Source organism: Tupaia chinensis, unplaced genomic scaffold, assembly GCF_000334495.1.
Source record: "Tupaia chinensis unplaced genomic scaffold, TupChi_1.0 Scaffold000146_1, whole genome shotgun sequence".
Classification (NCBI taxonomy): domain Eukaryota; kingdom Metazoa; phylum Chordata; class Mammalia; order Scandentia; family Tupaiidae; genus Tupaia; species Tupaia belangeri.
Window position 1 is genome coordinate 9,245,855 of NW_006159616.1, and position 24,542 is coordinate 9,270,396.

The 24,542-nt window shown below is 46.2% G+C and overlaps 1 protein-coding gene across 1 annotated transcript in view; it reads right to left on the reverse strand.

Moving 5' to 3' along the window:
* The window catches only part of KAZN (kazrin, periplakin interacting protein), a 535,612-nt gene extending 526,337 nt beyond the window's left edge, over positions 1–9,275 (reverse strand). The window contains exon 1 of the mRNA XM_027770620.1: positions 8,868–9,275. Within this exon, the coding sequence (XP_027626421.1) occupies positions 8,868–9,093 (226 nt within the window). The 5' untranslated portion in view covers positions 9,094–9,275. The remainder of the gene's footprint in view (positions 1–8,867) is intronic.
* Between the last annotated feature and the right edge of the window lie 15,267 nt (positions 9,276–24,542).

Consider the following 24,542-nt stretch of genomic DNA (forward strand, 5'->3'; position numbering starts at 1 on the left):
CACCCTTCAACCATCTAGAGCTCTCCAGTTCTCCCATTCTAATTCTGGGACATCCTTTTTCCTAGGAAAATGTCAAACCCTGCTAAGAAGCTCTTGGGTCCACCATTCTCTTCCCCAGAAAGAAAAGACAGTCAGGTCTCTCTGCTTTTTAATTTGCCAGAGGGTAGGCTGGCCTGTGGTGTGGTAGTTAAGGCAGTGGGATCCCACGTGGTCAACTACATGGCTTGAGTCCCAGACCCGATAATTTGAAAAAAAAAATCACCAAAGGGTACATGCACTCACTGGAGAAAGACAGAGAGACAGAGACAGAGAGAACACAAGAATGCACCTTCCCATGGGGAATGGTCACATCACAATCCCTTCTCCTCCATCTCTCCCTCCTTTCAGGATTCTGGGCATGCCCACACACACGCCAGCTTATTTTTCAGGCTACTGAGTTGGAGACTCAAACTGTACAGTCAGCCATATGGGATCCAGCTCACTGAACCAGGCCAGAGCTGGCCCACTGTGACTTTCTTCAGCCAACACCCAGCGCTGAGGCAGAGAGAGGGGACACTCTCATATCTAAGTTGTCCTCTTACCTCTGACCAGACATGAGTCCTTCCTGGTTACTAATGTCCCTGCAGTGACTGTGCATATTTTGTACAATGGAGCTCTGGAGAATGAGAATGAATGAGTGATGCCCGACATGCAAATCTGAATCCTAGTGGCCACAAGGCCAGCACAAGAACAGCCACGTTGTGCTGGGCAGCGATGGGAAATCTATGCCAAGCTCTACAGTACCCTGGTGCAGGTAGCAGGCAGTCTCAAGAGTCGTATTTACCTGCATTTGCATCTTGGCTCTGCCGCTTGCTAACTTGGCAAGTCATGTAACCTTTCTGTGCCTCAATGTTCTCCTCTGTTAAATAACATGGGACTTCATAAGGAGATTTGAAGAATTAATCCTTTCCAGGTAAAGCATTGGAACAGTGCTTGATATCCAGTATGGAAGCACTCAATTAAAATCACCTATCATTCAATCATTAAGCCTTACGATACTATGTCTAATATGATAAAGAGACCAAATACCACATGCCCTGTAGCTTAGTATCCATCCATCCATCCATCCATCCATCCATCCAACAAGTATTTATTAGGCTCCTGTTACATGCCAGGCACTGTTTTAGGTGCTAGGAATCCAGCAGAAATCAGACAAAACTCCCTGACCTCACAGAGCTGCCACTCTAGGAAGATTCACAACTGAGGTCTCTCTTAACATAAAAAGCAGTTCACCACCAAGATGGCTGTGGCCCTGAGAGGACATTTGACAACTTTTAGAGACATTTTTGGTCCTCCCCACTGGGGAGTGGAGGGATCAACTCTCATCTAAGTGGACAGAGGCTGGGAATGCTGAGGAGCACCCTAACACACAAGGCAACCCCCGAGAATGAGAGCTACCCTGTCCAAAAGGTCTACAGAACTGAGTCTGAGAAATGGTAGTACCAGGGAATCTGGAAATTAGTAGGGCCTTTGATGGGTGTGGCCTTGGGCCACTGCAGTTAGTGAGGCCAAAAAGAGAGAATCCAGGGAGAGCGGAGGAAGTCAGCTGCATGGAGAACCAGAGGAGCACTAGAGTCTAGTGTTGCTGGAACAATCCTTCCCGAGGGACAGGAGGCATACCACGTGCGAGAAATCAGAGGCCCAAGTTCAAGATCAAAATGGTTCTTTTCTCTGGTGGCAAATGACCCCTGGGTTGCTAACCTTAAAAGCAAGATCCAGGCCCTTCTCTTCAATTGATCTCATGCCTAAGGCAGACATATGCTGCTCCCCTAAATCTCAATCACAAAATTTTAACCTAAGGACCCAGAAACTACCTCAAATCCAGGGAAGCATTAACCAGTTGACAAGCCTAGAGCTCCCGCAACCTTCCTAATGGGACAACCCAAAAGATGTTTCTGACTTAGGAGATGAGACAGGGAAACATGCACAGGTCTTAAACAGCAGAAGGACCTGGTGGGATGGAAGTCCTGGCTCAGTCACGTGGCTGCTGAGTGACCCAGGGGATCAAAATGGGATGAGGAACAGCAAGGACTCTGGAGCCACAGTGAGGTCACTTAATAGCTGTAAGCCCTTGGCAGGACATGTATCATCTTCATTCCTGTGTTTTCATATGTAAGTGGGCACAAGAACGATACTCTCTTGACTGGTCATTATGAGGACTGAGTGCATCCGTGCCAAAACATACAAAAACAGTTCCTGGCCCAGAGCAGACACTATGTCAAAGACTGCTGTTACCCTCACTGTCACAGTCATCACTGTGTCACTGCACACAAGTGACTTCATCTGAGTCTTAGCTGCCTCTTTAGAAAATGGGCACAATAGTTGCAACCTTCCTGGGCTTCGGATTCAAGAATGCATGGTAACACTTCCCACAATACTTGATATGTTGTATTTATCATGTACTGAAAAGTTTACCAAAAGCATTGAAGCTAGCTTTCATTTACTGCTGCATTAAACTATTTACCATGACCAAAATGAAGAAATCTGTTTCAAGATGGTCCCAGAACACTCAGTTTCTTATGGCATGCCCTAAAGGTAAGCTCAGAGAACTGTAATGAAGTACCAAAACCTAAGTGGAAAGTATTAGCTCTGGACCCACCTCCTTGTATAGTGCACTCTGTTTCTTTCTTTCTTTCTTTCTTTTTTTTTTTGGAGAGATTTTTGTTATACGCACATGTGCTTGCCAGAAAGACAGAGAGAAAGACAGAGAGACAGAAAGCGAGAAATCACCCCCCAGGGGGGATGGCCACACCGCAATCCCTTCTCCTCCGTTCTCCACTCGGGATCTTGGGCATGCATGCACACACAGCCAGCATGAGTTTTAAGCCACTGGGTCCAGGACTTGAACTATGGTCGACTACATGGGAGTCCAGCGACATAGCCAATACACCAACTGCTGGTTCCCAGTGCACTCTGTCCTTAATGATCCATAGTACTTCAAACAATCTGTAGGTCAAGACAATATTGGGTCTGGAAGGCCTTACAACCCCGCAAAGGGACTAACATACTTGCCGTGATAGGAGACAGAAGTGGTGGTGGCTGGGAGGCCTGCTCCTCTTCTCTCCAACTTCTCTCCACCCTCCAGCTAGTACTTCAGACAATCTGTAGGTCAAGAAGGCCTTACAACCCCGCAAAGGGACTAACATACTTGCCGTGATAGGAGACAGAAGTGGTGGTGGCTGGGAGGCCTGCTCTTCTTCTCTCCAACTTCTCTCCACCCTCCAGCTGATGGCACATGGCAAAGGGAGCAGAGACCATGGGGTTCTTTGCTTGCAAAACTGCCTGTTGTAAGCTTCTTCTAAGCTCCTGTGCTAGGGTTTCAATTCATCCAAAGGTGAAGAGGTCATGGGCTTTTCAGAAGCTTGACCCAAAGGTCTGGCATGGCCCAGTCAACAAAGACACCAGAATAAACTTAAAGCCAATGATTTCCCACCGTACAGAAGCCACCTGCTCAAACAGTTGCTCTTGCCAACTCGTTAAAACTATGTTCAGCTTCTTTCATGTTTCTAGCTGCTTAGGATTCCAGGGGGGAAACAGGGAAGCCCACAGAGCACAACCTGGCCTCTGCCATGTAGATCTGAGATATTCTGCATTAAACAAGAGAGAGTGTTTTGGTCTCATCTGGTCATATGTGGAGGAAGAAGATCCTCCTTTCCTGGCCTTCTTCCAGCTACTCTACAGCAGAGATAGGCCTAGTGGGGGAAACTGAAGATGATGGCATGAGCCACCAGTTCTCTTAGGTGCTCCGAGTTGCCAAGTACAATCTGCCACAGTGGAAGACCACTCCATTGGCTTCAGGAAACCTTTTCCTAAATGATTCTGCTTGAACCCGCTTTGTGTACATTTCAGAGCACAAAGACACTATGACTGCTATCGGTTTACCCTTGTCGTCCCATGTGTTACTCACTCTCATATTCAGCCCAAAAAATACGGACTAATTTCCATTTACAAGATCACTTAAAAACCCATTCCCTGGGCTCAGCAGGCAGAATGAGTTCTGTTTTTGCCTGATGTACAGAAGGGGAATAAGAAGCCAAGGACTAATGTCCACGCAATGTCAATCCTGGAAAAGCTCTGAAAAGAACTGAGGAATGCATACGGATTTCACTTCCCTTACCTCTACAACCCCGAAATGAATATATAGATACAGATAGATGCAGTAAATAAAATATGCCATGAATGTGGCCAAGACCCCAAGCTTGACCTCCTGGGCCCCACATGACTGGCATGGTGAGCAGGCGGCGTTCCAATGAGCTCTTCCCACCTGCCAAGCCCATCTGCTAGAACGCACCGGCAGCCAGAAGTCACAAATTATAACCTACTGGATTCCTAAAAAGTGCCAACAGTCTCAGGGAGCCAGGGGGTAAAGGAATGGGAAGGGCATACTCGGCCTTTCTCTGGGAAGATATGTGACGAGGTACAAATCAGATCAGCTAAGACTTCTGCATTACATCAAAGCAGTTTTGGAAAAACCACAGAAAATCATGAAATACTAGAAGCATAAAATGAGCCAGAATCAGAAAAACTTAACTTAAGGGATCTTTTGAAGGCGTTTTCCAAAGACAAGGGAAAGACAATAAATAATAGTCGATCAATAACTAATTTCAACCGGGCTGTACTGATCTGTAAGTAATCTCTTTGTGACCATGGATGGTAGTTTTTAGGAAGTACTTTGAAGCCTTATCTCTTGACAGCCTACCTGGCTAGGAAAAGCCACACTCTCTTTCAGCCCACTGGTGGGGCTGGAAAACCCAGACACATGGTGCTTGACAAGCTCTGTAACTTAGGGGCCCGCAAAGAAAGGGCCTCAGAAACTCTGCCGCATTTTGTGCCATCCTCTCTGCCATTTGATAATTCTCCTTTTCAAAACTGATAAAGGTCTCCTTTGGAAAACAACAGTAGAGGCAGAATGAATTGGGAAGACAGAGCCAAAAGACAGAACTTATTTTGCAAAGCAACTGTGTCTCACAGCTCTGTGGACCACTCACATATTCAGTTCACTCTGAAAGTAATTTGTACTTCACCCAAGAGTTTCCAGGGTTGTAACAATGGCAGAAAAAGCAGTCAGACCTTAAGTCACAGCCTATTTTAACGCCTTGGGAGAAAAATAAAACTTGCACATATTCATGATTCATGGACACTTGACAAAGGTGGAGAGAAAGGATCCCTTCCCATATCCCTCCCCCGCCCCCCCATCTAGCAAATGCAGGAAGCCCCCAACCCTAAAACGGGAATGTTGTGAGTGCTTCCACTTGTGTAGGCATAGAAACACAATTATCTCCTTTTAAAAAATAACCCCAAAAACTAACAGAAAAAGGAATACATCCTACTGGGCATAAGTATTTTGTTATATACAGTTAACACCTATTTGGATCTGGTACGACGGCACTTAATTGTTTTATTCTATGCAGAGCAAAGCAACCAATTGAATCTAATATTAGTCATTCATCAGATAAAACATTTTCAGAAAAACAAACTGCTATATTTTCCCTTCAGAGAACAGCAAGCATTTTAAACACATTTTCCCAGAGATGTTACGCTGAGGAAAACAGCTTAGAAATGTTACTTTAAACAAATCCCTTCTCTGGCTACCAACAACAAGACAAATTGGAACCAATGCTTGGCTCTGTTCTTTCCAAGCCTCCTTCTGTCCACCTGTCAAAGGCTGTTGTGACCCCAGCAACCCATGAAGCCGTCTCCGGAGCTGCGCAATGTGCCACCCTGCACAGATGCCCTCTGCGCTGCATGCCAGCACCCTCATTAGGGATTATCCAACTCACTTGCAGCAGGGAGAGACAAGATGGGCAACCTGCCAAGTGTTCTTTCAACACGGATTCCGAAAGAAGATCCTGCGAAGTGCCGAAAGCCCAGATTTTCAACAGTGCTCTTTCTAGATTTGGCGCCATAGCAACATTGCCAGTGCACAGAGGGGACCGACCAAGTTAATATTTTGTTTAAATGACACACTGCATTAACTCTCTAGGAAAGCCATTTTTCTTTATCCAAAGGTGAGACCAACCTACCTCCTGCCAGCTATCTTCACTGGAACCAACTTCCAGTGATGGGTTAATGTGTTGGTTTAATTAATTTAAAATGATTTTTTACAAAAGAAACACACAAACAAAAACTTGAAAATGAATCTAAACAATCTCCTGGCAGAGGAAACAAAAGGTGACCATTTGTGCTAATATTATTAAACGTGCATTAGCATGCTTTTAATATGTGCATAATGCCCTTTAGTTAAAGTACAACTTACACCCTTGTGTTTTGAAAGACACTCATTTCATTCAAAACCTTGATTTGAAAAGTGAGGATAACTCAATAGCCCATTGAGGGTCTGGGCCCACTGAATCACATCAATGCAGACAAAATTAAAACCCAAGACTAATTTGGAAGAACCATCAGAATCCCTGAAGAGCTGAGCTTCTGTGAGCCTCCCTGGAGGTTTATTATGAAGAAGCATGGAGAAACCAATCAACCACACTTGAAAATTAACTTGGGAGAACTCAGAGCCTTCCTTTAGGAAAATGGAAGCAATAGCAAAAAGAAACAACCCAAACCACTTCTGTACAGGATTTCTTATATTCTGTTACAGCAGAAGGTGCCATGGGCCACAAGAACCGAACAAAACCAAAACCAAACCAAAGCAACAACTCCCAGAGGCTAAGTAACAAATAACATGAAAGTACCGGATTGAGGTACTGTTGCTTTAGGTAAGTAAAGACCCCCCCACACACACACTGGATTTATACAGGGGGCTTGTTTTCTTTCAACCCTCTCATCAGTGGACATTCACATCAATTTAGATGGATATGTGGTCAACAATTAAGTTGAGTTCTAACTTTTAACATTTAATTTTCTGACTATAAAATCACTAAGTGCCCCTAGTAAAGGCTTTGAGAAATATCAATGGTGCAAAGAGGAAAAATCAAGACCATCCTCCATCCTACCACCCACAGGCAGCCAGCCACTGCACAGGCAGGCAGGCAGGCTCCTAAGAGCATGAGGGAGCTGCTGGTTTGGTGTGTTTTTAAGGATCTCAAGAGATCCAAAAAGCCATTTCCATTGCCACAGCCTTGAAGGTTTCTGTAGGAAAAAAGGAAAGGGAAACGGCCCCCTGCTGCTCCACTAGGAGGACGTAGCCCTCAGTGAGTAAGTATCTCAGATTCCAAGTTGAGTGTGGAGACAGCATAGCTGCTGACTCCCTTTGCGTGATCAGTCTGCGACTGCACCCAGGACTTGGATAAAACGCCACGTAACTTTTCCTTGGCTGAGAAAGGGGCAGCCAGCAAGAAATAAAAACGAGCAGTGTTCAGTGTTCCTTACTATGGCTTTTGCCTCTTAGCAAAATGCTGGTGCTTAGCTATGACTTTAATGTTAGAGGGTCCCTGTCTATAGAAAGGAAAGCATTACTTCGCCCGGGTTTCGGTGGAGAATGCTCTCTCACTTACAATGGCATAGCAAGGGATACCTGACATGAACAACCAGATGCTGTCCTTGAAAACTATACAACAAACACTCAGACCACAACACCTTCCCACCATTACATCATAGCTACTTTGTCTGCAATTCCCAAGACTTCTGACAGGCTCCCAAGTACCAAGTTAAAATATGACTTGGAGTTGGACAAAAAACTGGCAATGTTCAGGCTTCACAGCTCACATCCAAAGAGCACACCTGCCCCGGGAGGCCAAGGCAGAAACAGGGACGGATGGAGAGAAGGCATTCATTTGAAAACAGACTCTCAACACTTAGAGCAGCTATTGAAATAACAGCAAAACCAGAAAATCATTTTACGCCACTGAGCAATTGGTACCTCACACTTCATCAAGCAACATATTTATACAAGTAGCCCTCATGGACTGGAGATTCTTTTTCTTGCTCTGGATTACAGCAGTGTAGTATACAATTCGAATGATATTAATAACCACTGACATGTTTCTTAAATGACAACTGGGGAGAGAGGGGAAGGGAATCCTGAAAAGCTTGCATAGGCTTTTACTTTTCGATTCACAGAAACAGAGTACATTTTAGGGATGCTTCATTCACCTTTAACCCTAGCTTCATCTCTGTCAAAGTCAACACAGGCCAGCTGTCTCCGTTTCCCTCCTCCTCTAAACTGCCAAGAGTCCCTTCCAACAGGGGGACCTCGTCTAAGCCCTCACTTCACCGAGAGCCTCAACCTCTGAGGTCTACATTTCTCCCTGGAAAGTGCCCTCGGTGGTTCCCTTTGCTGGAAATTTAAACTCCCTGCTGAGCAAAGCATCTACTGTTGCATCGATATATTCCACAGCCCCGCGATCTCAAATGGGAAGGAAATAAACTCCAGATGCAATCCAGACGAGGGATGCAGGACCCATGGAGAAAAGTGTGAGCCACACACACAGCAGCAGCAAGGCTCTCTGTGAGAAAGCGAAAGCCGTCCCAAAGAAAGAAGCCTCCAGAACTGCGGGAAGAGCAGCATCCACCCCTGCCGGGGATGGGGGCAAAGGCCCGGCCAGGAAAAGTTTGTCTGGGAGCTGGGGCTCTGTGCCATCCGAAGGACACTTGCTGCTGCCAGAAGGAACCCGCCGACTGCGCCTCGCTCACGCTGGCAGGGGCCGGTGTGACCGCGTGACCCACGCACACTGCGCCCGGGTTTTCCTTCATGACAGCAGCCTGCAACTCCCAGTCACCGAGCAGCGGTGGGCACTGCCGGGCGGAAAGGGTTACAAGCCACAATGCAAAGCGATTTCGCCCCGGGCGTGGGGGCACGGAGTCCCTGGCCACCTCCGGGCCGGGCATGCTCGCTCGCCTTCCCTCCACCCTGACGCCGGGGCGATCCCTACCTTGCGCGCAGTGCTGGTGGTTCTCCATGTTCGCCGCTGCCGAGTCCACTGCCGCCGAGGCGCTGGCCACGGCGCCCGGGCCCGGGCCGGGGCCGCCGCCGCTGCTCAGTTCCGCCAGTCTCCGGTTGGTGGCCGTGAGTTCGGCTCGCAGGTTGGTCACCTCCTGGCTGGCCGACTGGACCGCCCCATCGATGCGGAGAGCGAGCTGCTTATTGTCTTCCATCATGCTCAGGATTTTGGCCTGGGGGCGAGAGAGGTGACAAAGAGCTGCATGATGTGCGGGGGGCACGCGGCCGGGCACCCCCGGCTCTACCTGTTGGGTTCCCCGCGGCCCGACTCGCCCGCGTCCCGACCCTCAGGCACCGGCAGCGCCGGCTCCTCCGGCGCAGGAATGACAGCGGCGCCTCCAGCCCGAACCGCGGCGGTGGGGAGGCGGCGGGGGGAGGAGGAGGAGGAGAAAGAGGAGGAGGAGGAGAAGGAGGAGGAGGAGCAGCGATCGCCGAGACCCCGGCGGGCGGGCGCCGAGAGCAGCTCGCAGAAGGACACCGCGCGCCGCCAGGCACTCTTTAAATGGAGCCTACCATTCGCTGCCCGCCCAGGAGGGGGCCTGGGCCCGGGGTCCAGGGCGTCCTTGGCCTCCCGCGTCCCCCACTTCGGAGACACACCCCCCGGGGACCGCGACGGGCGCGCGGTGGTAGGGAATCAACGGAGATGGAGCCGCTGGCGAGGGGTGGTGGGGCTCCTGGACCCAGGTCGGCCCTCTGTCCCCTCCCTGGAGCGGTGGGGCGGCCCCGCCCCGGCAAACTAGTGCCCCGAGCTGCGCTGGGGTTGGTAAGGCGGTGGGTGCTTGGAGAAGAGTGGCGCTCAGAAAAGGGGCCCTGGAGGGGAGCAGGGGTGGAGCTCTGCGGAGGGGGCAGCTTCTGCGAGCTTAACAGTGCAGTTCTAGCTTTAGCGGGGTCCTTAAACTGTGGGTACGACGTGTCCAGCGGGGAACTGAGCTGGTGTCTCGCGTGCCTCTACTCCCCGGCGGCACTTCGCCCTCCCGACCTGCGCTGTCCTTACACGCGTGGGCTATTGGCGCTTGGGCCTCCCTGCATTCGTGAGTGGGGACCTGTGCACCCCAGGTGGAGGGAAAGCCTTGGCAGGGTCCTAAGCTTCTCAGCTGTGCTAAATATTGGCTGGGGAGACTTGAGAGGTCAGGAGAGAGGATGGGAAGGTTCCTACTGGAGGTAGGAGTGTTGAGCCCTGCCTCAGTTTACACACTCCACCTTCACAGGAGAGCTGCGGAACCTTCACGTTGACAAATCCCTTCTATTGACAGCTCCTCTTCTCTCCCAGAGCACGGGCTTCGCATTTTCCACTTGGGGCCCTGGATTCCTGTCACCAGACCTTGTTACCATAGCAAGCTTCACTCCATGCCAATGGGGCCATTTAAAATAGCCAGTGTAACCCCCTGGACAACAGTTGGCCCCCATTCCAGCTCAGTCAATTGCAGGAGGACAGCGAAGCATGTTTTCTAGAAGCCACTGGATGGCTCACACAGAGGATAAGGTTGCCCATTCACCCTTCAGATTCAACAGCATTTCTCCCAAGGCTGTAAGAATGAAGTAAAAAAAGAAAAACAAAACAACAAACAAAAAAAACATTCCTTGTGGTGATTGTCTCCTCTTTAGCTCTTTAGAGTAAGGATTACTACCCCCATTTTAGAGAGAGGAAATTGAAGCCCTGGGCAAGATTAAGCAGTTTGCTCAAGGGGTCCCCAGAAACCAGGTGAAACCAGGACCAGGAAGAAGTGATCATCTGATTCCAAGTTAATCCCACAGCACTGGCTGTGGACCTTGGACCTGAGATGTTTCCCCCTCTTATGGGGCACTATGAAGACATATTCTTGCTCTACCCCCTGTGACCACTAACAAGCTTTATTTTTTTTTAATTTTTAAAATATTTACTTATTTATTCATCTATTTATTTGTTACAATTTTCAAGCTGTGGGTCTGGGACTTAAACAATGGTCAGCCATGTGGAAATCCAGCGCCTTAACCACCATGCCACCTGCTGGCCTCCACTAAGAAGTTTTTGCAAGAGAGCAAAAACTACACTATTTTGCCCACTTTGTTCAGCTAACTGGTCAGTGTGGGGATTGATCCCTAACTTTAGCCTCATTAGTATCCATCCTTACCAACTAGACCAACTAAGGCAAGCAAAACATTTAACAGGCACAAAAATGGAAAATTATCTGTTAAGATAATGTATATGGCAATATCTTTGGTCTAATATACAGTGTATTCATGCTAGAAGAATTCATTTTATATGCTGTAAAGATGTACAGTGACTGAATGTTAAAAAAAAGAAAGTTGCTTGGTGTATTTGTAAACTAGGATTCAGTTTCTTAAAGTCTTTCAGTTAAGTTCTGGAGGAATATCAAAATAGAACTTCGGGAGTGTTCAAAGGGAGACATCATGGGGCAGCCTCCGTGGAAAACAGAATTCCCTCCCATATGACCCACCAAGTCCACTTCTAGGTCTCTGTCCAAAGAAGATATCCAAACAATAATCTGTACTCGGATGTTCATAGCAGCACTATGTGCAAGAGCCAGAAGGTGGAAACAACCCAAATGTCCATCAATAGGTGGATGGATGAACAAATGGAGGTGTGTGTATTATGTACAATAAAGTATCGCTCACCCATGTAAAGGAATGAAGCGCCGGTACATACTGCAACATGGATGCAGCTCCAAGACATGCTATGTGAAAGGAGCCTGGCACAGAAGATAGCCTATTATATGACTCCATTTATATGACATGTCCATTACAGGTAAACCCATAGAGAGAGAAAGCGAACTGGCATTTGCCATTGGCTAGAGAGAGGGAAGAATGGGGGGAGGGGGGTAAGTGTTTACTAGGCACAGGGTTTGCTTTTGGAATGATGAAAATATTTTGGAACTATTGAATCATTGGGAAAGTCATGCTGTATTTTTTTTTTAATGCAAAAATGCTTCATAGCTTTTCTGACGACCCAATAGATAGAAGTGGTATTCGCACTACATTGTGAATGCACTAAATGCCAATTAAAGTGGCTAATTTCGTGTTATGTGAATTCTACCTCGATTAAAAAAAAAGGCAGCATATGTGCAAATACAAAACAAAAAGAAATGGCAATGGGGGTGTCCTGGGAACAAACCTTCTGAGCAAACAATGAAGAGCAGCTCTGTTTGGAGAGTGGTGTGTGTGCAAGTGTGCTCACACCTCCGTCATAACATTCATCAGGAAGAATAGTAATTTCTCTGTTTGCGTGTCTCTCCCCCACTTCCCTGAGATCCGGGTGGGAGGAGAGTAGTCAGGTTTTCAGTGTTATTCATCTTTGCATCCTTGCCACCTAGCCCATAGTAAGTGCTCTGTAAATGAATACGTGTGAGCGTGTTTGTGCAGTAAACAAACTGACCGAGTGTTACTCATTTCCTTCTTCAGTGAGATTATTCCCACACAGCAGAATCCTAAAACCAAATCAAAACAAAACGAACCAAAAACCTAACAAGGAGACAAGAGAGCCGAGCTCATTCTTCAGGCCTCTTCTCATCTCGCTCTCTTTCTTTGTGGTTTCAAGGAACTTGCTTTAGATACTCCTGGGGTGCCTCGTAGTATTTTAAAGAATTTAATTTTTTTAAATCTGTCTAAGGGGCTTTCCTCACCTGTGTCTCCTTATGTTCATCCCCACACAAAAGGACTAGAGCTGAGATGAAAAATTCTGAGATCAATTACCCTACCTGATTTAAACCGAATAAAGTTACTCATCTACCTTTCTTTATATATATATATTTTTTTGAGAGGTTTTTGCTATAGGGCGCATGCGCTCGCCCGACAGAGAGAGAGAACAGAGAGACAGAAAGGGAGAAATCACCCCCCGGGAGGATGGTCACGCCGCAATCCCTTCTCCTCCGTTCTCCTCTCGGGATCTTGGGCATGCACACACACGCGCCTGGCGTGAGTTTTAAGCCACCAGGTCCGGGACGCGAACCGTGGTCGACTACATGGGAGTCCAGCGACATAGCCAATACACTAACTGCTGGTTCCACTCATCTACCTTTCTTACCTCCGCCTTCCACTCCTTCCTCCCTTGTGATCTCGGGTAACGACATAGTCACAGAGTCTGTGTTCTCTTGCACCTACCAGTTGCAAGCCCATTTGCTTGTCTAGATGGCTAATACTCATTTCCCACCCATTTCTTGGGAAAGACGTATAAACTGTCGGGGGGAGAGGTTCCAGAGCTGTCATCCTCAGTGCTCTCTCCTTTAAGGTCCGCAGCTAGGAGAACTAGACAGTATTGGTTCTGTTTCCGGATCCTCCTCCTGTGTGTTACTAAAGTAGCCCCCACTTTATACCCAGCAAGCTGATACTAAGAACCAACCAGAAGATGGGTCTGCTTCATAAGGACCTGCTGACATTGTCTCACTATCGCCTGTGGCTCTCATTCCTGACCAGCCATTCCCAACCAGTCAAACCCCATCCAAGACACAGGCATTGACCCATATGCAGTCTCCAGCCTCTGCCAATGTTTGCTGAGTTTCCAATTTTTCTGAGCAGAATGAGCAAACTGGAACATGCATATTGGGTGCCCATCAAAGCTTGCCTGGGCATTTTGGAAGGTCTGCAAAACCAACATCCTAGCTCGAGAGAGGACATGCCTAACAGGAATCAAGATAAAGAGTCGAATCCATTGTAATCAGCACAGCCGTAAGCCCCTCCCTTCTCCCATAAATACAGTGACCTTATAATTTAACGTCCAAACTGGGACACTTTCAAAAAGAGCTATGAATAATTAAGCTGGGACAGAGACAAGTGGTGTAATTTGGAACTGTCCCAGGAAACCCAGTATTTGTGGCTGTCCAACCTTACAACTAGATTACGCTTTGGGGCCCTAGAAGGCAATCGGGACCACCTACCACAGTGCCCTCCTTGTTAACAGACAGAGAAGCAGAGACTCAGATTCAGGAATAGACCTTGCAACCACACTGGTGGAGGAGGTGGGAAGGAGAGCCTTTAGAAAATGGGCCATCTTCCCACCAATGTGTATCACAGGGCGCGTCCTAAATTGCAGGTGAAGAGTGAGCCCACAGCCCTGCAGGACGAGGCCACTGAATTCTTGTACCACTCCTCCTTGCTCACTACACTCTGACCACTTAATTCTTTCCAATCTCAAAAAGTCTCTGCCTTTTCTTTTATCTCTGCCTGAAATAGTCTTCCCTGGCTCTCTCTACCTGATTCCCTTTCACCCTTAGATTTAACATTCAACATTTAGGGCTAGCCTTCTGGTTAATGGAGCCAGATCTCACATGGTCAAATATGGTTCGAATCCTGGCCCCAGAGACTTGAAAAATACCCCAAGTACATGTGCATGTGCACCCTGATCCCAACAAGACAGGAAAAGGGAGAAGGGATTGTGATGTGACTATACCCCATTGAGGGGTGATTTCTCCCTCTCCTCCTCTGTCTCTCGTGAGTACATATACACTCTGGCAATTAAAAATAATAATAATAATAATAATTCTACATTTACTCATGTCATTGCTAATGACTGTAGGTCTGTTCGTCTATTTGCTAATTCCAAATAAAGACTAAAGGACTAGAAAGAGGAGTCACTGTGAATTTGGCTTTATTGAAGGTTTTTAAACTGATGCTAAAGTCCCCAAGGAGACCCTTCTACTGTGCTTTGTCTTTGGTTCCATGGAATTTCCAAGGATAAGGGTCCTTTTCTTGTGCTACTTTATTTCTGCTGCATGCCACAGTCCATCCTGGCTGGCTAAACTGCACCAGCCCTCTGACACCCCCAAGCTGGACAGAAAGGCAGGGTTTGTGTCTCGTTCTTTTTGCTTCCATTCCCTGGTGCTCAACAGATGCTTCTCTCAAGAGTTTGTGGTGGTAGGGGATCAGCAGTTAGCATAATGGCTATGTCACTGGACTCCCCTGTAGCTGACCACAGTTCGAGTCATGGACCCAGTGGCTTAAACTCATGCTGGGTGCGTGTATGTGCATGCCCAAGATCCCAAGAGGAGAATGGAGGAGAAGGGATTGCGGCGTGACCATCCCCCCTGGGGGGTGATTTCTCGTTTTCTGTCTCTATGTCTCTCTCTGTCTTTCTGGTGAGTGCACACGCCCTATAGCAAAAACCTCTCAAAAAAAAAAAAAAAAAAAGAGTGTGTGGTGGTCTGAGCGAATTCATCTCCCACACCCCCGGCAACACCTTATCCACGAATATTCTTGCTACTTTCATTAAAACTCATCTCATATTTGGTTTTCCCCAGGAATTCTAGTCACATCTTAATTTCGCAAAGCACTTTTATGCTCTCTTCTTATTTTATTCCTGCAACAACTCTGTTGGTTAGAGAGGGCACTGGAATCTGCATCTGCAGATTAAGATACTGAGGTTAAGGGGTTTGTCCTGGGATCACGAAACTGCCTCCATCTCTCATCCCGTATTCCCAGAGCTCGACAAATATTTGCTGGGTGGGTGAGCAGGGGGCCAGGACTCTGTTTCCCACCCCTTGCCATGAGACCCGGTTTTCTCTTTGACTTAATCAGAGACGACATTTCTGTCTGGCTCAGAAACGGGAGGCAGCATTCATAGTCTTCTCCTTGCAAGGCCGAATGACAAAACAGTGACTTTCAGGAACCCATACACAGGCAAGGTGAGAAAAGAGAGGTCTGAAAGAAGCCAGCATGTGATGGACTCCCTGACCCAGGAGTCAGTGCCCTGAGAGACACCGATGCTTCTTAGGGTCCGCAGGTGGATGCCTGCAGGAGCCTGCAGACTTCTGTGGATGCTGCCTTGCCTCCTGCATTTCAACGGCAAAGGCCACCTCCTACAGCTGGTGTCCCTTGCCAGGCTCTTCAGGTTGGTTTCAGTTTTTCTCAAAGTGAGTTTGCAGATGCCCTGATGTGGAACCCCTATAAGATGCTTGGTAAAATGCAGAGGCACAGGCTCCATTCCTAATCAGCCAGAATCTCTGGGCTAGTGCCCCGTGTCTGCATTTGCAAAAAGCTGCACAGGCTCATGCTCAGTGAAGTTTGAGACTCACTGCTCAAGGCGCCCAGCCCAGGTGCTACTGAGCGCTGAGCAAGTGTGCAATACATTGGGGCCTGGAGACCCAGGGCCCTCAGGAATGGTGACAAGGGCTCCCTGCTCTTTTTCTTCTGGATGCAGTCTGCCCTGTGTCTCCTCCACCCCCCTCCACCACCAAGAGTCCTTGGGGAATTACCCTCTCTCTGCAGATGGATGCTCTGTTTATTCAAATTGTCACATGCGAATCCCGGCCAATCTAGGAGATGTATCTCTCGTACATTTACATGGTTTACTTTGGCTGAGTGGGTTTTAACATGTACTCTGGGGAAAAGGGCAGCACTTCTCCCAGACAGGAGCGATGAGGGTTTGGGGCTCTGGCTGAGAAGACTAAGAGGGGAACAGAGCCATCGAGAAGAGTGTGCATACAGCAGAACCCCAACATCTATACACCCCCATTAGTCACCTGCATAACCACAATCATGAGACAAAGGAATGGAGAAAGAAGCCAGCAGGAAAAAACAGGGGAGAGGACTGTGGGACTTTCAGAAGCAGCCTACAGCTGCAAGATGAGAATATATGTGTGTAGGTGTTAAGTAAATGTGTGTGTGCCCATGTGTCAATGTGGACACACAGCAGAGTTATTAGTGTGAAGAGTGTCATGCTCCTCTTGGCTTCCTAAGCAATCTCTTGTCTAAAGCTGGGGAAGTTGGCCAGGCACGTCGCTTATGTGTATGTACTGAGTCAACCCAGTCATTTCTGTGTGTTTTTCATTTGCAAACAGTCCTGTAGTTATCACTTCTAATTCAGAAGCTCCTAGGTGTGAAAGAGATGGGTGGTAAATATATATACAGCAGGCTTAAACACATAAGCATATACTCTCGACCCTTGAATAACATGGGTTTGAATTATTCAGGTCCACATGGACTTAGACATTTTTTTTCAATAAATACTGTAAAGATTATTTCTTTCTATGATTCCTATGAAACGATTTTCTTTAGTCTAGCTTACTTTGTTGTAAAGGTACAGTATATAATACATATAACAAAGAAAACATGTATTAACTGATTGTTTATATTATCAGTAAGGCTTCTGGTCAATAGTAGATTATTAGTAGTTCAATTCTGGAGAGGTAGACTAAGAGGGGAACAGAGCCATCGAGAAGAGTGTGCATACAGCAGAACCCCAACATCTATACACCCCCATTAGTCACCTGCATAACCACAATCATGAGACAAAGGAATGGAGAAAGAAGCCAGCAGGAAAAAACAGGGGAGAGGACTGTGGGACTTTCAGAAGCAGCCTACAGCTGCAAGATGAGAATATATGTGTGTAGGTGTTAAGTAAATGTGTGTGTGCCCATGTGTCAATGTGGACACACAGCAGAGTTATTAGTGTGAAGAGTGTCATGCTCCTCTTGGCTTCCTAAGCAATCTCTTGTCTAAAGCTGGGGAAGTTGGCCAGGCACGTCGCTTATGTGTATGTACTGAGTCAACCCAGTCATTTCTGTGTGTTTTTCATTTGCAAACAGTCCTGTAGTTATCACTTCTAATTCAGAAGCTCCTAGGTGTGAAAGAGATGGGTGGTAAATATATATACAGCAGGCTTAAACACATAAGCATATACTCTCGACCCTTGAATAACATGGGTTTGAATTATTCAGGTCCACATGGACTTAGACATTTTTTTTCAATAAATACTGTAAAGATTATTTCTTTCTATGATTCCTATGAAACGATTTTCTTTAGTCTAGCTTACTTTGTTGTAAAGGTACAGTATATAATACATATAACAAAGAAAACATGTATTAACTGATTGTTTGATTGTTTATATTACCAGTAAGGCTTCTGGTCAATAGTAGATTATTAGTAGTTCAATTCTGGAGAGGTAGTGTAGTGGTTAAGGTGCTGGACTCCCACATTGTCCACCGCAGTTCCAGACCTGGACCTGGTAGCTTGAAATTCATGCTGGGCACATGTGCATGTGTGCCCAAAATTCTGAGAGGAGAATGGAGGAAAAGGCATTGCAGCATGGCCATTCTTCCTGGGGGGGGGGGTGATTTCTTGTTTTCTGTCTGTTTCTCAAGTGAATGCACACATCCTACAATAAAAATCTCTCAAAAAAAAGGTTATATGTGGTTTTTTGACTATACTGGGGTCAATGCTCCTAACCCCTGTGTTGTTTGAAGGTCAACAATATATTTAAAGAACATGTTTCATTTTTGAAAAATCATTGTCTTAATTTTATTTATCACTATTGTTATTTAATATGACCAGAGAGAAATATAGAGGGAAACTGAGAAAGCAAGGCGCCAGGTCTAGGATTCAAACCATGGTTGACCATGTGGGAGTCCAGAGCCTTAATGACCACACCATCTGCCAGCCCCAAGAATGTGTTTCTTCAAAGTGTAGTACTTCTCTCTCCTGTCCTTTCGTGTTTCTTACTTATTTGCATTTTTTTTTTTTTTTTTAGATTTTTGCCATACTGTCCTTTAGTGTTTCTTAATTATTTGCATTTTTTTTTTTTTTAGATTTTTGCCATAGGATGTGTGCACTTGCTGGAGATAGAGGGAGGAAGTGAGAAATCACTCCCAACGGGGATGGCCACACCACAATCCCTTCTCCTCCAGTCTTCTCTCAGGATTTCGGGTATGCAAACACACACACCCAGCATGTGTCCATGTCGCCATGTCTAGTGTTTCTTAATTATTTGCATTTTTTTTTTTTTTAGATTTTTGCCATAGGATGTGTGCACTTGCTGGAGATAGAGGGAGGAAGTGAGAAATCACTCCCAACGGGGATGGCCACACCACAATCCCTTCTCCTCCAGTCTTCTCTCAGGATTTCGGGTATGCAAACACACACACCCAGCATGTGTCCATGTCGCCATGTCTGCAACTTGAACTGCAAAGTAGGTGATGTGAGCTCCAGCTGCCTTACCCTTCACACCACCAGCTGGCCGCATTCCTTGGTTATTTGTTTCTTCTTTGGTGATGTGTGGCTTACAAGAGAATGTCTACGAAGGTCTAGGCCCTGGTTTCTATTACAGCTTCTGTGAGTGACTGTGGACAAACAGCAGCAGCCAAATAAAACACAAAACCCTGAGATAAACATTTCTATCCACAGAGAACCATCATACACCCCCTAAGACCTAGTCCAGTCCCTAGATCTGTCCGCTCATGCTCTGGCTATCTCCATGGGGTGGACAACATTTTATTTCCCAGCAGCCAGAACAATCTCTGAGAGGTCTCCAATAAAGCTAACGGGGACAGTGTTAAGTGTTCCAGCCATTCTCACACTCTTCAGATCAGCTCTTACTTCCCCATCGAAGCAAAGGCCCTTCTCAATTGCCCATGGTAGCATGATGCTTACTGACTTCAGCAATGAGCTCATTCCTCCTTGGGGGAGGAACAGCTTCAACCTATAGGCTCTGGTGTTAGTTAGACATGGGTTCAGTTCCCAACCCTGCCACTTTCTACTTCTGAGCTACTTGATGAATTACATGACATCCCTGGGCCTCAAATGTCTCATTTGTAAAATGGGGTAATATTACTACTGACTTGATAGGCTTGTTGAGGAATTAAATGAGACAATGCATACAAAGCATCTGGCAGAGTGCCTGGCACCTGGAAAGATCTCGATAGATGTTTTGATGATGAGGATGTGGATGATGGTGATGCTGCTCTACTGCTTGTGGTGAAGACAGTGATTGTGACAGCTGTCAAGGCAGTTCCCCTTCTTTGGGCATCCACTGTGGTCTATCAGAAAGCCCGTCCATTTATTTCCACTAATTCAGGCTGAAACTTCCCAGCACTGAAGTTGCCATTGGGAAAAACAGGCTCAGGAAGCTTGCTCACACTCACCCAGCTAAAAAAAAAAAGGCAGCACAACAAGATTCGAATCCAGATGTTCCCATTTCTAAGGTCTGCACCTTTCTTCTTTCCTGTTTCCCCCTCTAATACATGAATGAATCTCACCCCTGCATATACTGATGCACCAAGAGACCTTCTGTGTCCCTTCCACCTTGATGCCCTTCGTTCTCTGCAAAAGGCGCAGAGCTGATGCAGAAGTGAAGGAGGGGCCTGTTCCTCTGTGGCCCACGCTTTAGTTCTTCCAGGCCCTAGGGACCCATTTAGTAAATTAGTTCTTTTGGTTCATAAAATGGTACCCCAGTGGCTTTAAATACTTAACAGACCTATCCTAACTGGGTAATTTATTTTTTTCTCACTGATAGTAATATTATCCCTGTGATCTTCAACCTATAAAAGTTGTTTTTTTTCCCCTTTTTTTGGAGAGGTTTTTGCTATAGGGCGCGTGCGCTCGCCAGACAGACAGAGAGAGACGGAGAGACAGAAAGTGAGAAATCACCCCCCGGGGGGATGGCCACACTGCAATCCCTTCTCCTCCATTCTCCTCTCGGGATCTTGGGCACGCACGCACACGCACCTGGCATGAGTTTAAGCCACCGGGTCCGGGACGCGAACCGCAGTCGACTATGGGGGAATCCAGCGACATAGCCATTACGCTAACTGCTGGTCCCAATAAAAGTTGTTTTTTATGCTTTTGGGGAGGACTTGTGTTATTGTGGAACAGAAGTGCACTGGATTTGCTAAAGAGCAGACTTTCACAGCATGAGGATTTCCAGGATACCTTTTTGTCACTGTAATTTGCTCATTCTCAATCATATTGTCATAAAAAATATCCTCAGGAGAAGAATTTTCCACTCATTTCTACTCGCATCCCCAACACTTGCCCAGACTCTTGTGAACTTCTGCTTTTCTCTGAGTTCATCATTTTCTATCTTTGAGATAACTCTCCGAAGAAAAGTGCTTCCTCCTCTGAATAGACCACAGAGAACAATGTGACCTTCACTCAAAGCCTCAGAGGAGACACTCTATTAGACACCAACCAGTCAGGCCCTAACATCACGACAACTTATCACAACAAACTTTCAGATCTGGCAATGTGTACTATCTTTTATAAAACATCGACAGTAGTAGAACAGAAGAGAACTTAGGTCTTGTCCCTTGAGCCAGTGCTGAACTCTTCCAGCACTAACATGTCCTTGGAAAAATATTTATTAGCCAAATGGTACAGTGTGCCATGAAGGACTGACCCACAACCATCTGGATGGGCTTGTATTCAGGATCAGCTATCCAGCTGATACATAACCAGAAGAGGACCAGTTTATCCAACTGTTGATTCTTTGGGCTAATGTGTTAGTTGCCAGTAAAGTGTGAAGTTGTCACATTTATCTGCCTCTTCATTTATTTACCTGTTTTATTTTATGCAAAAAAAATTATGATCTAATATTAGAATAAGAAGGTCACATTATTAGTGTATGGGCCATTCAAGACAGAGCTCAAGTTGCCCATAGTAATGTCAGTTACATTGCTTTTGGTCAGTATCCTCAGATATCTTGGTAGCAAGGTCATACTCTGATTTCCTTGCCCAGGAACAGATAACTACAGGTATTTCTTCCTTTGGAAAAGCAAACGATTGATGGCCCCATAGATTGGTGATGAAGGGAAATTAGAACCCCCTGGGAAACTGAAGTTCAAATCCTGCCCCAGCTCAAAAAACACACCAGGCGAGGTGCCTACAGGCCCTAAATCCTGGCAGGATGGAGAAATGGAGGAGCAGGAATTGTGACATGGCCATTGTGACATGGCCATTAAGGGTGTTTTCTCCCTCTCCCTGTTTCTTCCCAGTGAGTATGCACTCTCTGGCAGGAAGAAAGAAAGAGAAGGAGGGAAGAAAGGAGGGAATCTACCTAGAAAAAAAGAAACCAAGCTGCATTCATCCTCCCTGACAGGGAGCAGTCTCCAGGGAGTCTTGCAGAAAAATCCTTTCATAACACTGGGAGCCTTATGGCTTTGGGGAAGTGTGGTGAGCCTGAATCTTCTAGACAGGTTTGGGAAGAAAAGAACCAGATCTAAATTCTCATCTTGTCATTTATTAGGAGGTGTAAAACCAAAGTGTTCACTTAAATGTCATCCATCAGATGGACCAGCTAGCCCACAGGGCACCTCTGTGTAAATTAGAAAAAGTATACCCCCTCTTACCAGGCAAATGTAGCCCTGCCTGAGGACACAGACTCAGAGACTGGAGTGAGTGTTAGTTTCTTGTGGAGACTGAATAGAACATGATTTCATGAATCCCTCACCGGTTGGATTTTCACCTTCCTAATTCAGAAAGTATATATAGTGAACTGGGTTCAGTTCTCAAGATCTTCATTATTATCATTATATTCATAAATCTATGTATGTCTTTATATGAAGAACATCAAATGAAGCTATTTTACATATTTTTCATTAAACTTCAGTGATGGTGTAGTTCATGTCTTTCTCAAAGCTTGTTTGGAGAGAATGAATGAGCGAGTAGGTTCAAAATCCAATTTTGCCTGAAACTATGTTTGGAAGGGATGCTATGATAATGATGACTGCGACGATTCCAGTGGGTTCTTACATCAGACATGGTGCTAAGTACTTACTGACAACCTATGAGAAAGAAGCTATTTGTTTTTCCCCATAGGGCTAAAGAGAGAGGGAAAGTGAGAAATCAACACCCACCCACCCACCCCCCAGCCCCAGGTAATTTCTTCTCTGTTCTCCTCTTGGGATTTTGGGCACATACACCTGGTATGATTTTTAAGCTGCAAGGTCTAGGACTCAAACCATGGTTGGCCATGTGGGAATCTACTGCCTTAACCACTATGCCACCTGCTACCCCAGAAGAAACTACTATTACCATCCTCATTTAACAGATAGGAAAACTGAGGCATAGGAAGGTTAAGTTACTCACATACAACTAAAAAGTACTAGGGCTGGAACTTAGACTTGGGTCAATGGGTGGCCAGTGTTCCCCTCTTTACTGCTATTGTGTAGTACTTCCTTATACCGAAACTTGGCGTTTGCTCTGTTTAACAGAAAAGTACAGTAAAGATGAGATTTACATGTCCACCTGAACTGAGGCAGGCCCTGCAATCACAATCCTTTTTCTGGGTGGTTGGTAGAAGGGCTATGTGAATATAAATGCAATTATCCGTCTTCTGCTCCAAGGACTCTTTGTACCACCAGGAAGAACCTTGAACCTCTTTCATCAGTGCTCTGGGTCTCATCACTTTAACAGTGCCAATTTCCCTCAAACACACTTCTCATTTGAATCATCGGCAGGTGAGGAAAGACAATCACCTGTTTGTGAATGTCAAAATTTTAGATCTGGAAGGGACCTTAGAGTTCATATGTGGTCAACCATGCTTCCTTTATAGATGACAAAAGACTCACAAAGATAATCTAACTTGCCCAGATAACTCATGTGTGCAGTTGCAACACCTACTATTACGATCAGTTGTTTATATTTTTACAAATGACCGCGTGGTGATGGGGGATGCTCATAAACCTTTGTTGAGCCCTATTGAACGCATTTGATTTTTTCACCTGAGGAACACAGTAAAAACAAAACAAAACAAAACCCAACTAGTTCTATTTCTGATCATTCAATTATGAAAAGCTTCCAAACTCAAGCTGAGGTGAAAACCTCCAGTATGAAATATCCCTCTGATCTCAGACTTCTTTGCCCTGAAATGTTAGCAAACTTGGCAACCAAGTCTCCCAGAAATTAAAAAACAAATCTTGAAAATTTTCCTTGGGTACTTCAAAAACTTAAAAAGACCCAAAACATTTTCTATAGCATCTCCCCCTCTGCCTTTTGACACTCCACTAGAGAACAGCGCTGCCTACTTAAAATTGATGTTGATCTCTCAGGAAGATCTGGTTTCTCTGTACATGGAGCTGCGGCCTTGAGATGGTGCAAGCAGTTCTGAGAAGGTGTTGAGGTTCAGCTGACCCTGCTGTAATTCTAACAGACTATCAGCAGAAGCTGGTCTTCCTTCAGAGATGTGGGTGACATGAAGTGTTAGCTGACCTCAGTGTTGTGGACTGAGATGTTCTCTGCCTCGGAACTCTCCTCCTTCCCCTTGCTTCCTTGTGGTGGATTCTTGTTCCCAGCTCCTCACTCCCTCTTGCTAACAGGATTACTGTCCTGTCCCTTGCCTGTGATTTTTGGGGATCTCCTTCTAGAGCAGTCAAAGAACCTTTCCCTGCCCCATTAATGTTAGGCTTCACCATATGACTTGCTTTGGTCTCTATGATGCTAGTGGACATGCAGCAAACAGAAGCCTTGAACGGATTCACAGTTTGGATTGACCTCTTCTGCTCTGTATTCCTCCATGAGACAAGTATGCCTAGGTAACTAACCCAGAGTGAAGATACAGGGAGCACAGTAGAACCAGACCTACAGCCAGGAGTAAGACTCAGCTAAATCCTGGCCTCACCATTGCCAACGTACAGACCCATGACTGAGAAAAATGAAGACTTATGGGAACTAGCAGTTAGTGTAATGACTACGTCTCTGGACACCCACGTAGTCGACTGCGGTTCGCGTCCCGGACCCAGTGGCTTAAAACTCATGCCAGGCGCATGTGCGTGCATGCCCAAGATCCCGAGAGGAGAATGGAGGAGAAGGGATTGTGGCGTGACCATCCCCCCTGGGGGGTGATTTCTGACTTTCTGTCTCTATGTTTCTCTCTGTCTGTCTGGCGAGCGCACGCGTCCTATAGCAA